Below are 16016 nucleotides of genomic sequence, written 5' to 3'. Positions count from 1 at the left end.
CACTGTGCGTCGGGGCCCCCGGGCGCACGGAGCGCGTCTTCCCTCGCCCTGGCTATCGCCATCACCGCGCTCTATTCGGCCGTGTGCGCCGTGGGGCTGCTGGGGAACGTGCTCGTCATGTTTGGCATCGTCCGGTGAGTCCGCTGCGGGCCGACGCCGCGCGGGTCTGGACCCCGAGGTGAGGGTAGAAGCGCGGATTTGGCATTGCGTCGGGGCCCCCGGGCGCACGGAGCGCGTCTTCCCTCGCCCTGGCTATCGCCATCACCGCGCTCTATTCGGCCGTGTGCGCCGTGGGGCTGCTGGGGAACGTGCTCGTCATGTTTGGCATCGTCCGGTGAGTCCGCTGCGGGCCGACGCCGCGCGGGTCTGGACCCCGAGGTGAGGGTAGAAGCGCGGATTTGGCATCTGGACTCCGGGCTCTCCGGGCCTCCACACTACCAGCAGAACCCCGCGGGGAGGCCCCTTCCTTTGAGAGGGGGGCGCAGGAATGCGTGTCTGGGCTGTGTCTGTGTCTGCTTGCTTGAGCTAGCCCAAGTAACATTTAATCATCTGTTGGCATCTCCTTGCTTCTCCATCAGGGTTGTGGGACAGTTTGGCAACAGTTTGTGAGTCTGTCACTGTTTGAGAGTGTGTTGTTTGTGACAGTATCCGTGTGTGGACCTCATAGGTGGGTGGAGAAGTTCTCCAGTGTCTTGGGCCTTTGGGGGAGATCGTTGAGTGCGGGCACTAGGCAGGAAGCCAGAAGAGGACGGGGTTATAACTGCATTGCGCCGTGGGGGCACTCACCACGTCACTCTTGGTAATCATCTGCTGGGATCACTGTCCGTATATACTTGGCCCAGACTGTCAGTTTGTAATTTTCTGTGTGAGAACGTGAAAATAATGACTGCTGTGTTTTTTGTTTTGTTTTTGTTTTTTGTCAAATCTCTGAAACCCTAGCGGGAAGGGACATCCAGAGTGGCTTTGGGCTCCTGCCTCTGCAGTGGTTGCCAACCTAGAGCCCTGGGTTTCTGGATACAGTGGGCAAAGGCTCTGGGTTGGTGGATCAGTGCTTTGCTCTTTTTCCAGGGGCTAAGGTCAGGAGCTCCTTAGGATTCATAGAGGGCTCAGGGCTTTCTCACAAATGCCCCCTTCAGTCATCTCTGGCTTTCTAAATCTTTTTTTTTCCTGCAAAGGCCGAAGTGGTTGGCTTGTGGGGAGTGGGTATGTGCTTTTAGCCCTCGAAGTGAGGTTCTCTTCTCTCTCTTTTTTTTTTTTGTACTGGGGATAGAACTCAGGACCTCAAACTTGCCAGGCAGGCGAGGTTTTCTTCGTGGTGTCTGTGGACAGTGCTGGGGTCTGCAGGCATTGTCCAGATTGTCCCAGCTTTTCCCCCCTCACATACCCACCTGCTCAGACATGGGCAGAGAAGGTTAACAGGAGACTGCCATGTTCAGCAGGAAAGATTCCTGGGTTTCTGCTGCATGTTGGAAGTGGGTCTTGCATGCTGGTTGAGCAAGGACACAGCCCCAGTTCTTCGGGCTGTGGTACCATCAGGCAGGGTAGAGGGCAGATCACGGGCAGATCATGGACTTAGAGATTGGACATATGAACTGGGCGCTTTGGTAACAGCTTAGTCACTGAGGGCCAGGTCCGTTCTTCTTGTCCCACCTCCTTTCTGCCTCAGTTTCCCTGTTGAAGAATAGAGAACCAATCTTTTTTTTTTTTTTTTTTTTTTCTGAGACAGGGTCTCTCTATGTTGTTGTGACTAACCTGGAAGTCAGTATGTAGCCCAGGCTGGTCTCGAACTCACAGTGATCCTCCTGCCTCAGCCTCCCGAGTGCTGGGATTACAGGCATGTGCCACCACGCCCAGCAAGAACCAATCTTGATTAGAAAGTTTGAATTCCACAGTGTGGGATCTATTTAGGCAGAATGTGTTGAACAGTGGAATGGAACCTGTAGGTCACAGGGGCTTTGGCATTGATGGTCTCTTTGCTCCCCAAGAAAGAGGAGAGGGGCCAGGGGTGTAGTTCAGTGGCAGAGCACTTGTCTAGTAATGTGCAAGGCCCTGAGTTCCATCCCCGGCCTCGAAAGAGAAAAAAAAAAGAGCAGAAGGCAGAAGTCTTTCAGTGACTCATCACTGGCTACAGTGAGGAAATTTCCCCAAGCAGGAGAAGGGTTGATCTTTGTGTGTTCCTCAGTGTTTCCCCACTCTGTAGGCTTAGAATTGAGCCAACCTGACTACTAATTCCTGCTGTTATGAACTGGCTTTGTGGTTTGGGCAAATCTCTTAGCCCCGTCAAACCTCAATTACTTCATCTGTAGAATGGGCGGTAGCAATACTTTTCAGTTGGATAAATGTGAGGTGTCAATAATTGTGAGAGAGCATACACAGTACAGCTGGCCTGGTGCCTGGACCCAGTAAAACGGAAGCTGTTTGTACAGGGAGGAAGAGGAATTTTCCAAATCCTGCAGAACCCAGTGCTGATGAAAGCGGGGCATACGAGGGAGGAACTTGTCCTAAAGTGGACCGGAGAATTGCTCTAATTCAGAGAGTTCCAGGTTCCTGGCCCATGCTTTCTCTAGGGGAGCTCCGGGAATGCCAGCGTGAGAAAAGCTGAGCACCAGTGTGTTCCTGTTTCCTGCCTTCTCCCCAGGGTCCCTGGCTGCTGGCTTATGAACACAGCTTCTCCATTACCACCGAGCAAGGCAAGGGCCGCTCACTTCTCAGTGTCGGCTCTGGGCTCAGCCTGCTAGGTGTGTTCCCAACCAACCTTCTGAAAATCACTTGTCAAATAAATGCAAATGATGTAGCTGACTCCCTAGGTCTCCAGCTGCTAAGACATTTCCCTGACCAACCATCTGCATGATAACTATCTGGATCTGGGTGATTTAATCCTCAACTACAACCTGTGTGGTGAGCATTTGGCTCATCATGATCATCACCCTTCCCTTTTATAGGTAGATTGAGGAATATGCAGCTCAGAGAAAGGCAAAGTGACTTGATCTCAGGCACCTCAGCTAGCGCCAGACCCAGAACAAGAACCCTGGCCTTGTGACTTCAGGTCCAGAAATTTTTCTAGAGCTGCCTGGGGTAAGGCTCATGCAAAGCCCGCCTAGAGGTTGACAGAGTCCCGTCCCATCTCCTGTCCTAGGATTCTCAGAGCATGATGGAGACCCCAGGACTGTGATCCTATGTTACTCAGCCGTGCGTTTTAGGCTGCTTCTTGTCCTTGGAGGAGGGGAGAGTACAGGGCTGAGGAGTGGGCTCAAGACAGGGCAGACCATCCAGGGCTCAGCTACTTCTGGAAAAGTCCCCAGAGCACTAGGGAGTGGGCAGCAAAGGAAGGAGAGAAAAGCTCCTGTTGCCTGGAAAGGCTCCTTGAGTTCTGGTCTGTGATACCCCAGTACCCAAACAGATGAATTGGTAGATTGGTTGAATGAATGAATGCATTTTACCCATCAGTCCTGAGCTAAGACAGCTTAGGAGGTGGGTAGGGGAAAGTTTGCAAGGGAAGATCCAGAGGATCCTTGGGACAGCACAAGAGGGTAGTAGAGTTGGCAGAGGTAGGGTTCTGAAGCCAGACATGAGTTTGAAGTCACTTAATGATTTGCTGTGTATGTGGGCTACACAGCCACTTTGCCTTTCTGAAGTTCATTTCCCCATCTGTAAAGTGGAGATAACAATAATATATCCAGGGCTGGGGTGAGGCTTTAGGGAGATGAAGTGTGAAATCTGAGCCTTTTAGACTCTGAAAACTGGGAGGAGCTCTGTGTGAAGAAGTGAAAGGAATTAATTTATTCAGTTAAGTTCTGTGGAAGTGCACGGTGGGGATTGGCCTCAATGCCCCAAGATATAACCCTGGCACTCTGGGGAGCTGAGACTGGAGGATTGCAAGTTCTAGCCCCACCTGGGCAATTTAGGGAGTTAGTGAGACCTTGTCTCAAATTAAAAAATAGAAAGGGCTTAGGATGTAGTTCAATGAAAAGGCTCTGGATTCCATCCGTAGTAGCACCATCGCCCCCCACCAAAAAAAAAAAAAAAAGAATGCTTTGGACCTCCTGAAGCTTTGGTTGTGGTGGGAGAAACAGGTGTTCATCAGCTTGTCCTCCCAAAAGCTAGAATTTGTAGCCGTGCCAAGAGGGCTTGGGGAGCCACGAGGGTGGTGGATAGTCTGACCTGGTCCGAGATATCAGAGGTGACCTCTGTGGAGCGGAGGGATGAGTAGGGGGAGCGAAGTGGAAGCTGAGGGCAAGCCAGGCGTGGTGGGCCCTCCGATATCCCAGCTCATTAGGAGGCTATGGCGGGAAGATTGCAGATTCTAAGGCAGCCGAATAATTTAGTAAGATCTCGTCTCAAAATAAAAAAATAAAGAAAGGGGGCTGGGGATTTAGCTCAGTGGTTCTGCTGCCTGCTTCGTAGTGCAAGGTTCCGAGTTTGATCCCTGTTACCAAGAAAGGAAGGAAGGAAGGAAGGAGAAAAAGGACGGGGATCTCAGAAAGCCAGATCACAAAACAGTCTCCATTCCTCTCTTCACTCCTGGGACCCCCCCGGAAAGCCCGCTCATCCTTCCAGATACGTGAGTGAGAGTCGGGAAATGACACTCCCAGCAGACGGCCTCTGCTTCTGTGAAGTGTGAGCAGCATTGCTTGGGATATTGGGTGCCCGAGGCCAAGCTTTACCCTCAGTTCCTGCAGTGCCTGAGTAGACCCTGACAGCCCCTTCTGAGCAGAGCCCGTGCCCCCAACTGGGCTGGCATCCCAGAGAATTCTTGTGGACAGCCCTCTAGGTAGGGTGGAGCGTGAGGGCTTAGCAGACCCTCCTCTCTGGCCCGTGACCCCCTCTTCCCTCTGCATGCACCACAGCTGCCAGGTTTCTCAGGGCAGGAGAATGGACAGAGGCTTTTCCACCTGCCTCCTGTCTGTTCTCTCCTTGCCTAGACCTGTGGGGATCCTGGTTTCAGCATGTTTGCCCCCCACTGTGTCTGCACCTTCCCAGCCTCCTCCTGGGAGACCTTCTCACGCTGTGTGCTTCTCTGCCCCTTGCTCTCCCCTGAACCTGTGTCTTCTACTTCTCTCGTATCAGACGCTAGCTTTGCCACCTCCTACGGTCTTCAGTGAGTCGGCTGGCTTTTCTACCTCAGCGTCTTCCTCTGTGAAGTGTGGATACTAACACCCACCCCATAACTGCTTGTCCTGAAGACTGGATGAGGGCAAGCTGATAAAGCATGGTGTTCTGCGTGTGAGGGGACTGCAGTGTGAAGCAGCAGGGCAGGGTCAGGCCAGGCAGTGTGGTCTGGGGAAGGGTTGCAACACGTGAGTGAGGGCTCCGGTGGTTGTCCCGTGTCTTTGCCTGCAGTCAGGGGCTGCTGGGAAAGCGCTCAAGAGTCAGCTTTGCAGAATTGGTGCCAAGTCCATGTCTTATCTTTGCTGGCCTACGAAGCCCAGTATGTGGGTAGTTGCGGTGATTAAACAGCACACCTCTAGCTGCTGCCCTTTCCTCAGGCCCTGCCCCGCATCCCTACAGGAGCTCCATGTGCTGTTGCCAGTGCAGGCCTGTTGGCTGCAGCTCCACCTGCCCACTCTGTGTAAGCCTCACACAGCCTCCAGCTCTAAACACAGCCATGGCCAGGAAATGCCTGCTCCGTTACAGCTTCTGGGACAAGTGTGGGACCAAGAAGAGGGGGGCTGCCTGGGCCAAGACATGGATGAGGAGCTCTGGCTGGCTGCATGGAGAGGTGGGGGCAGACCCCTCCAGACGGAGGGAGCAGCATGGGCAGCAGGAGGTCCAGCGGATGACGGAGGGCAGTAGGAGGGCAGTGAGTTCTCTGCAGCCAGGCTGAGAGTACCGGGGCCCTGGTGAGTATCAGGATGGGAGCCTGGAGGACAAAAAGGAAAGACCTTGGAAGTAGATGTCCTCCTTTCCATGGTGTCAAAAGCGCCTGCTATGTACTGAGCTCTGCAAGGGCGGGACCAGTCTGTGAACTTAGTCCCTTGGTTCAGGACTCCCTCAGGAGGTGTAACTTTCAGAAGGGCCCTGGCTACCTGGGGGAAGGTGGGTAGGTGTAGACAGCAGAGAGCTGAGGAGAGGCCCCGAGGCATCCCAGCCTGGCTGTGTTAGGGGCCAGGGGCTGCGCTGAGGCCACGCATGTCGTTGGGTCCGACAGTAAGGCCAGCCACACTGGGAAGCGAGGGAGCTCTGGGTCCCAGGCTAGGAGAAAAGAAATTCGGAGCAATCTGTGCAGAATGGTGTTCAAGAGGATAAATTTGGTGCAGGGAGTGGGTTGTATGAGAAAAAATTCAATGTGGGGAATCCAGGCAGACTGGCTGAGGGCAGTGGCAGCCACCTTGTGACGTTGGAAGGGTCAACTGACAGCCTAGCCTCAGAGCCCTCTTTCTGCAGCTTGATGCCTGCAGACTTAACAAGAAGGCAGGGGGCCGGGCTGGTGACCTCAGGTGAGGCCGAGTGGAGGAAGCAAGCAGTAGCCCTGTCCCGCCTGCCACTTCCTAGGTCTTGGGTTCATTTCCTGGGGAGTGTCTGTTGCTCACACTTGGGTGAGTCGGAGGAGTCACAGAGGACACTTGAGAGGCCTCCTCCTGAGCGCCTTGTGTCATCACTTGTACCCTGAGCCTGCAGTGGGGGCTCACTGCTCTCACAGATGAGGATTCCAGGCTCAGAGGAGCAAGGGCTTCTCACAGCAAGAAGGGTGGAGTGGAGACTCAGGACCTCAAACCAGTCCACGTGTACTACTCAGCCTCTGTTGCCTGGAGATGTGTGGGGAGCAGAGGCCAGAGCTGAGGGGGTTTACGTAGAGAAGTGGAGCACAGGCCACGGGAAGAGGAGGATTACTGTCTGCAGATCCCTGAGGCCTCTCTGGCATTGGAGCCAGACTGACCTGGAATCACCATCCAGCTGTGGCATTTGTAGAGTAAGTGAGCTTGAACAATACATGTATCACAGCTCAGAGCCTCAGTCTTCTCGTCTGTGAAATGGGGGCAGTGGCAGACTCTTACAGGATGGTTATGAGGAGTTCCTGGGTGTGAAGTGAAAGATTTCAGCCCTGTACCAGGCATTTGGTGAGTATCCCAGGAACGTTTTCTGTAATTACGACTCTCGAGGAGAGGAGCAAGGCTTGCTTCTCATTCATTTGGCCGACATTTATTGAGCCCTAGAGGGAGCTAGGATTAATTATGGGGTGGATGCTAGTGGGAAACTTTATCAGCTCAATGTTAGACATTTTCTTTTAATAAAGATAACAAGAAGTAAGCAAAGACAGATGTTACCCATAGTCCTGTCACAGAGAAAAGCTTCGTCATTTTGATGTTCCCTTCCCAGTTTTTCCCCCTCCTGCATGCGCACGTGTGCACACACACACAAACACTAGCTTTGAAAATATGATTTTTGACAACTACGTTATATGAGTATGTTCTGTTTAGGGGGACTTACATTATTTCCCATATCGTGCCAGCCTAGATAACATTGCTGCGGGCACTTCTCAGTGTACATGTTTGTGCACATCTCATATTATTTCCACGGGGACTTTCACCAGTCAGACCTCTCAAGGAAGGAACGGGGGTTGTGTAACATAGGCAGTTTCCTGTTCCGTGTTCAACAAGCAGGTGCCGGAAAACAGTACCGAAAAGGTTTGGTGCTGGTGATGCAGGTGGGGAAAAGAGAAGAGAAGCACAATGTCAGGTCCCTCTTATCACAGCTGAGATGTGAAGAAGATGAGTCCCTGATGCTGTGGTCTCAGGATCCCTCTCTCACCCTGGCAGCTGTCTGGACTTGGAGAGGCAGGGGTCCGTTGCAGAGCCAAGGAATGATTTCACTAACTTCCAAATCCTGGGACCTCGAAATTGAATTGGCTACCCAGAATATCACCATGCGCACAGGAAGGAGGATAATCGCAGGGTAGAACAGAAAGCCTGGCTTAAATTAGCAATTTACCATCACGCAGGCTGTAGCGGCCCCATTACCCGTTGGGGGTGTGGGCCGGGATCGGGTGTCTGGGCTGTATTCTACTAATTTAGAGCTCCTAGTGCAGCTGCAGAAATCAGTGGCTTTGTCTCTGGCAGGGAAGGGTGTGTGCGGAAAGAATCTTGTCCTCTATAACTTTCCTAGTCTTTCTTCATAAGTGGAAAGAACTTGAACTTCAAAGTCCTGTGAGGCCAAAAAAAGCGTTATTCAAAAACCCCACTCAGTGAGAGGCAGGACTCGCTTCCCCTGCAGAAGTAACGTTATCACCAAGGCATAGAGCTTTGAATTATGGATGATGGTTTATCTATAAATACTTTATTTGACACTTATTTTGGGCCAGGCACTCTGCTTAGAGTTGTATGTATGTTACCCCATTTAAGCCTCACAGCACCCATAGAAAGTGAGTGTTTGTTGTCCTCATTTTTTTTTTTCTGGTGCTGGGGTTCAAACTCAGGACCTTGCACTTGCAAGGCAGGTGGCAGAACCACTGAGCTAAATCCCTGGCCCTGTTTTCCTCATTTCATAGGTGAGGAAACTTGAGGCTCAGAGAAAAGATATAACATGCTCACAGTTCTAGGGTAAGATTGAAATCAGAAGACTGTTCTTAACCCAGTGCCCATATCTTTGATTTTTGTTTTGTAGTGATCAGTATTGGACCTAGGGCCTCATACATGCTAGGCAAGCACTCTTCTATGTACCTATATCCCTAGGCAATTAAAAAAAAAATTTTTTTTTTTTTTTTGAGACAAGGTCTTGCTAAGTTACCCAGGCTGGCCTGAAACTTGAGATCCTCCTGCCTCAGCCTCCTGAGAATCTGGGATTACTGGTATGCACCACCACACCTGGTTCAGCTCACACTCTTAGCTGTTGTCCTGTTCTCTGCCATTCTTTAGGTCAAGTTCAGCACCTCTCACTTTCAGGTGAGGACACTGAGACCTGGAATGTTCTGTCTTTTGAATTTGAGGTTGGAACTTACCTTTCCTTACCTTTTGCTCCCTCCTTGCACACTTGACATTGAGCAAAGGGAGGGCCACAGGGTGACTGCAGTGGACTCTTGCACGGGCAGCCTGGCATGGGGGATGCAGACAACACCTTCCAGATCCACAGAACCCCCAGTTTCCTGGGGCAGGGCCAGTGGCTAGGGATGCAGACCCATCCTCTGGAGACAGACCGATTAGGGTTCAAATCCAGGTTTCCTGAGCTCAGTGAGCTGAGCCTGACGTCTCATCTGTGAATTAGAGCTGATAAGAAAAATGCCTGCAGCATGAGTTTGCCTAGCAGCTTCCAGGGATCAGGCACAGTCCAGGCACACACAGGCACATGCACATTCACACTCACACACACACAAACACACACACTTACACACAAACTCACAGATGCACACGAAATAAATATGCCGTGGCATCCCAAGGCAGGAGGATCGCCATGAGTTCAAGTCCAGAATGGGCTACATTGTGAGTCAAAGCCCAGCCTGAACTGCATATCAAGACCCTGTCTGAAAAAAAAATAATAATAAAACAAAGCAAATGATTATATATTATTTACAAGAAAAACAAGAGACCCTGGACAGTCCCTGCCCTTAAGAAGCTGACATTCTAGCTGTCGAAGACAGACAGTAAACAAGTAAATATAAGGCTAGGGACATGGGCAGTGGAAACCCAAGCAGGCTGGGGAGAGAAGGTGATGAGGCTGGAACTGTAAGGGGGGAGGTGGGGGGAGGAGACAAAGGAGCAGAGTCTGCCGTGGGAGGTGGGAGGAGGAAGATCGGTTTAGGAGAGGGAAAGGCAGGGAAGAGGGTAAGGGAGATGATGCATGTCCGCCCTGAGCTCAGGGTCTGGTTCCCAACCAGCAGGAAGCTGATGGTGCTAATGATGTCTTTGGGCTGATTGCCCAGCTCTTGGGAACTAGGGGCAGGGATTAACCCAGGGGAGAAGGTGCTGTTCCCAGCCAGACCAGATGCCCCCGCCAGACAGACGGAAGGAAATCATCCTCCTGCATGTGTGTGTGTGTGAGTGCCCACATTCTGTGATTTTCTATTGCTCTCTGGGGGAGAAAGCAAGCAGAGGGCCAGGTGGCCAGGAGACGGCCCCTTTACCTGCCCAGCCTCAGCCTCCCAGGGAAGAGATGGCACCCACTGCAACTGGGCATAGTGACTCGGCCAAGTTCAAACCAAAACTAGAACCGCAGGGCTTTCCCGAGTGCTGACCACAAGGCCAGGTGCTCTGGGTCAGGCACAGACTGTGTTATCTCATCACATTCTCCCAAGTCTTTGAGATGAGAATCCTGAGACTGAGGGTTAACTTCCTTGCCCAGGGCTGCAGTGGGAGAGATAGCTTACTTGCCCTTTGAATTGAATCCCCCTTGACTTCTGGAGTCCAGGAATGCAAAATGTAGACAGAGCAATATCCATGAAGAAACCTGAACTACAGCCAGATATAGTAGTGCACGCCTGTTATCCTAGCACTCTGGCAGGCTGAGATGGGAGGATCTGAACTTTGAGTTGAGCCTGGGCAAGTTAGTGATTTACGAAGACTCCACCTTGAAATAAAATATTAAAAAGGCTGGAGAAGCCAGGCGTGGTGGCACACACCTGTAATCCCAGCACTCAGGAGGCTGAGGCAGGAGGATCACTGTGAGTTCGAGACCAGCCTGGGCTACATAGAGAGTTCCAGGTCAGTCTCAACTACATAGTGAGACCCTGTCTCATAAAACAACAATAAAAAACCAAAAACAAACAAACAAACAAAAGACTGGAGATATAGTTCAGAGTTGAGGCCCTGGGTTCAATCCCCAGTACTAGGGGAAAAAAAAGCTGGTATTCTTCAGTTTCCACTGGGGAAAAGATCAGGCGAGGCTACAGAGCAGAGTGGGCTCACTTGTAAAGTTATTAAAATAATAAATTGTGTGTCTTGTCTTTCTCCTTTTGTTTTTTGAGACAGGGTCTTGCTATGGAGTTCAGGCTGGCCTTGAACTCACTGTGTAGTCCAGGCTGGCCTCAGACTGTCAGGGATCCTCCTACCTCAGCCTCCCGAGTGCTGGGATTGCAGGCATGTGCCACCATGCCTGACTGCTTTTCTTTTTTAAAGATGGGATTTCCTGTGTTCCCTAGACTGGCCTGGAACTCCTGGCCTAAATTATCCTGTCTCAGCCTCCTGAGTAGCTAGAACTACAAGTGTGCACCACCATGTGCAGATTCTCCTCCTCCTCTTACCGCCATGTAGAATTTCTGCCCTCTTGGTACCTTACAAGGGAGGTGGATTTTCACCCACAAAGCACATGAACCCTTGGACGCCCTCAAGCCGTGTCCAGCCATCGCAGACACATACGCAGGAGTAGATGATCCTGAGCAGTCCTTCATCGTGTGTCATTGCTCGTTTCTGGGTTTTTTGTTTTATCCTCTTACTGGTTGCTGGAAAGGCTGGAGCTGTGTTCCGTTCATCTGTCGTGTTTCCTGGCCCAGTCCCTGGCCCTCTCGAGGCGTCTCTAAGTGCTTCTTCACTGCTAATTGGCACTTTGTTATTGAGGTTCCCTGTGTGGAGTTGTTGGGATCTGTAATAAAAATCCACCAACTATGAGACAAGAGGCAAATAGAATGTACGAGAACCTCAGCTCAGCTTGGTAACATCTTTTCTCGAGGGCTCCTTCTCCGGTGGTCCCAGCCCTCAGACACCCTTCCTGTGTGTTCCCAGAGTTTCTGTGCGTCCCCCATCAGAGCAGGGAGCACACGCTATTTCAAATACCTGATTACTCACCTGCATCTGTCTCCTGGCCCCGTGCGTGTGTGCGGGCTGAGGTAACGGTCCTTTACAGCCGGGTGTCTGATGCTTAGCCTGTCAGTAGGTGTTCGTAGGAAGGCCGTTTCTTGTCACCGGTAACTCAGGTGCTGCTGTGCCACACTTTGGGGGTTCTCTCTTGGTGCCTCTCCCATGTCTGGCTGCCCCACATCCCGGCCCAGCCATCCTCAAGTTAGAAGTAGGGTGGGGGAGATGGAGGAGAACTCCTTGAGTGTGTTGTGGTTCTTGGACAGCAAGGAACGAGGCATCTGTCCTGTTTCTGGCCAAGTGTGGCCCGGCTGGCCTCCGCACGCCTGTTCAGCTCAGGGCCACTTACTTCCTTGCTCCAGCCCTTTATCTTCTCCTGTGACATGCTCACTGGGCTTTGCTATAATTAACCACTTTTCTTCCTCGGGCTTTGCCAAAACTGAGACAGCTAATTAATTTCTGGCCACTTGCCACCTCTGTTAAATGGTGGGCAGGGATACAGCTTGCAGCCCTTGCTGCCCAGCCGGCCTTGTTTGGCCCATCGGGAGAGCAGTCTCCCTTTGTCTGCAAATAGAGGGAGCCCCAGCTGTACCCCAGTGGCTGGCAGTTGCTTTGTTTAAGCTATTCGTCCCCTCCCGTGTGGGCAGAGCCTTTGTGATCTCCATTGCAGTCAAGCCTGGGTTCCTTCATTTGTGAAACAAAGGGGTTGAATTTGACCTTCTGGGAGAAGCTAGGGGCGTGGTTAGGAGCCTGGATTCTGGCCTCTGAGGGACCTGAGGCTGAGTTCACACCTTGCTGCTCTTAGCCTTTTGGTAAATTTCACCAAAGCCTCAATGTTTCCACAGCTGTAAAATGGGAATAATAATAACGCTCACCTCCTGTGACGGTTGGGCAGATTCTGAGGGAGAATGAACACACTTATGCCACCAATCAGGGAAACTGGCACAGAGTAAGTGTTTGTAAATATTCTCACCACCTTTCCGTGGGGTGCTGACGTGCTGTATTCCTAATGAAAAAAGACCTTTTGTTAGCACGGGAGCCATTTATTTATTGATTTAGTGCTAGGCATGGAACCCAGGGCCTGTGCATCCTGGCAGGAGCTGCACCACTGAGCTACATCCCCAGCAACTTTAATAGACACTGCTTCTGTGTTTTAGGCCACTCCTGGCAAGACGTATTAGGGCAGCTGTAATACACTAATAAATTATTAAAACTGGCTGACTTGAAACAACAGAAATTTATTTCCCCACATGATTCAGAAGGTTGAAGCCTGAGCTCCAGGTGTCAGCAGGGACAAGCTCTTTTTGAAGGCCCTAGGGGAGAACACTTGCTTGCCTAACTCTTGGTGATTGCTGGCAGTCCTCAGCATTCCTTGGCTTGTAGGTACATCACTCTAACTTTCCCCTCTGCTTTCACATGGCCATGTCCCCTCTGTGTTCATCTGTGTCTGTGTGTCTTCACCTCTTCTTATAAAAATAGCTTGTTGTGGTGGCACACACCTATAATCCCAGCACTCCGGGAGGCTGGGGCAGGAGGATCTCAAGTTCCAGCCCAACCAGGGCAATTTAGTGACTTAGACCCTGTCTCATAAATAAATAAATGAATAAATGATTTTAAAAAGGCTGAGGGTGTAGCCCAGTGTGAAACCTCTGGGTTCAATCCTCAGTACCCCAAACAAAACAAAACAAAACTGCTAGTCCTTTTGACCTTAATCTCACGTGACCTCACGCAGCTAATTACACCTGCAAAGCCCTATTTCCACACAAGGTCCCACTCTGAGGTGCCAGGTGGACAGGGCTTTGGCGCACTGCTCATGAAGTCCCCACACTAGAGCTCACTTCTCTCCTCTGGGAAGTGAGGGTATAGTAGGAACAGTTTCGCACGGCCATGGGAGCAGTTAGATGAGATGACCTAAGTAACGGCGTGGTGGGACTCAGTAGTGTGTGCCAGACACCTGGAAGCCGGGGGTCAGGGTGCAGGAAGGTGATGGTGGTGATGGAGACCGTTCCATCTGTGGACCTACCCTGCCTTGGTTGGTCACTGAACACGGACACCTAGAATGTGACATCTGCTGCCATGGGCCTCGTCAATTCTGGAACCTTGGCCAGGAACCCCTCTTTCCCTTTGGCCTCAGTCTCCTTGAACCTTAGATCCTAGGTGGGCAGCTTGGAGTAATATTTTAGTGCATGTGCTGCCGAAGCGAGCACAGCTTGGAGTAATAGTGAGAACTCAGTTCCCAGAAGTCAGGAGAATTGATTCTCTGATCGTGTGCATGTGTCTGCCCTTCTTCAGGCCTCACTTTCCCCATCTATAAAGTAGGAGGCAGAGTTTGACCTCATCGTTACAGATCAGAGCTTCTTTCAGGGCTGAAGGTCTAACAGAGGCCTTATGTCCCACAGCTGTCTCAGTTCTGAGGCCTGAAGTCCAGAATCATGTGTCCCTCTCTGGATCCTCTGCTTTTTCTTTTTTTTGAGATAGGGTCTCACTATGTCCTTGAGACTGACCTGAAACTCACTATGTAGCCCAGGCTGGTTTCGAACTCACAGTGATCCTCCTGCCTCAGCCTCCCGAGTGCTGGGATTACAGGCGTGCGCCACCACACCCGGCTTCTGGAGCCTCTTTTGAGGATCCTTTAGCCCAGAGCCCAGGCTGGTTTCGAACTCACAGTGATCCTCCTGCCTCAGCCTCCCGAGTGCTGGGATTACAGGCGTGCGCCACCACACCCGGCTTCTGGAGCCTCTTTTGAGGATCCTTCCATCTCTTCTGGCTTCTGGAGGCTCCGGATGCTCTTTAGCTCTGGCCACATTGCTGTAACTGCTGTGTCCTTCTCCTCTTCCCATGTGTCTCTCATGACTTAGAGCTCATATAGGTCATTAGGTGACCTCAACTCTGCATCCTGAATTTTGTCTTCAGAGATTTTTTTTCTCCCCAGATTGGGACATGGACAAATTTCTTTAGGGGACACCATTCTGTCTCTGGCTAGCATGGATCCTTGCTTTAGTGATAATGGAAATTAAAAGTGAAGCAGTGGTGTGAATTTACAGGCAAAAGCTTTAGTTGGAAAGTAAGAGAAAATATGGGGAGCACAAAGACCAAGCTGGTCCTCTAACAAACAAAAGTAAGAGAAGACAGGCAAAAGGCTTGGTTTGAGAAACTGAAGGGGGCCAGGTCTGAGCAGGTGGCGTCAGCTGGGCCCTGCACAAGAGAATGGAGACCAGTTTTATGGGTAAAGAGTTAAGGAGCACCTGGAGCCTCCAGTACTCTTAGTCCTGGTTTCCAGGGTGACCCCAGGTTTGCTCCAAAGGTGCCTGGGGTTAGATGTTGTGACCACTGGCGATTGAGTGTTCCTGATGATTACTTCAATGGCATCCTTGGTCTTGAAGGGGGATGAAACAGGTTTAGGTAAATTAGGGCTAATAAGTCTGGTTTTGCCAACTTTAGGTGACTAACATACTTATAGTCAGCGTTCCAGGGTATACGAAATGAAGGTCAGGCTTTGTCCTACTTTTACTTACCTATTGGGCATCTGTAGGCCTAAGTGAAGAGCTGTGGGTTTTTGTAAAAAACAGACAAAAAGCCAGCTTTTAAGTCCCTGACTGCCTCAGAAAATGCAAATTGTGCTTTAAGGAGTACTAGGCTAAGAGCCCAGGAGTCTGTCTTTGTCCCTATAGCGGGGTCACCACATCAGTCCAACCCACTACAGCTAACCAGGCCGTGGCAGTGACAAGTGTCTCTGGAGTCCCTGGTTGGCCCGCGATGTTGAGGCACAAGGAGCAAGGAATTTTTAGTGGTCTGTGAACTAGATTGTTGGGGACCATACTGGCGATGTAGCTGAACCCTACTCGAGGTGGGTGCGATGGGGGGCAGCCTGGAGCTGATGCTTCTCCAGCAGTGGCACCAGCAGGGTCCAGCACGTTGAAAACCACAGACGGGGATGAGTGAGGTGGCCCCTGAGAGGCAGAAACCTGGACATCGTTCATGGAGACCACCCCTGCTGGCAGGCTCACAGGTCCCAGGGGAATGAGTGTGGCTGCGGAGCTGAGGGAGGGGCTGCATGCTGACTGCCAGCCTGCAGTGAGGTTCCCCCCAGCATTAACCTCAGGGTACAGAGTCACACATGATCACATGCGCCCCCTAGGTGGGGGGTCCAAGGGGATGTCTGCCTGGGAAGGCAGCTTGTGTTGACACCTGTCACTCCACTGCCCAGTGAGATGGGGACCCTTTTTTTTTTTTTAAACAAGGTCTCACTACAGTTCAGGTTGGCCTTGAACTCACTGTGTAGCCCAGGCTGGCCTT

The 16016-nt window shown here is 51.4% G+C and overlaps 1 protein-coding gene across 4 annotated transcripts in view; it reads left to right on the top strand.

Moving 5' to 3' along the window:
* Oprd1 (opioid receptor delta 1) overlaps window positions 1–16016 on the top strand; it is a 37916-nt gene that overhangs the window by 371 nt on the left and 21529 nt on the right. The window contains exon 1 of one of the 4 annotated variants that reach the window (XM_010632132.2): window positions 212–334. The exons of 1 other annotated variant lie outside the window; for it this stretch is intronic. In XM_010632132.2, the coding sequence (XP_010630434.1) occupies window positions 318–334 (17 nt within the window). In that variant the 5' untranslated portion in view covers window positions 212–317. Of the gene's footprint in view, window positions 1–211; window positions 379–6539; window positions 7059–16016 lie in introns of those variants that run through there. 2 more of the 4 variants (XM_010632127.3, XM_033767551.1) reach the window with 2 other exon arrangements.

This window comes from Fukomys damarensis, unplaced genomic scaffold (assembly GCF_012274545.1).
Source record: "Fukomys damarensis isolate Sample0158 unplaced genomic scaffold, DMR_v1.0_HiC HiC_scaffold_23, whole genome shotgun sequence".
Lineage (NCBI taxonomy): Eukaryota > Metazoa > Chordata > Mammalia > Rodentia > Bathyergidae > Fukomys > Fukomys damarensis.
The sequence above is the reverse complement of the archived record's forward strand: the minus strand, read 5'-3'. Positions and strand labels throughout refer to the sequence as shown.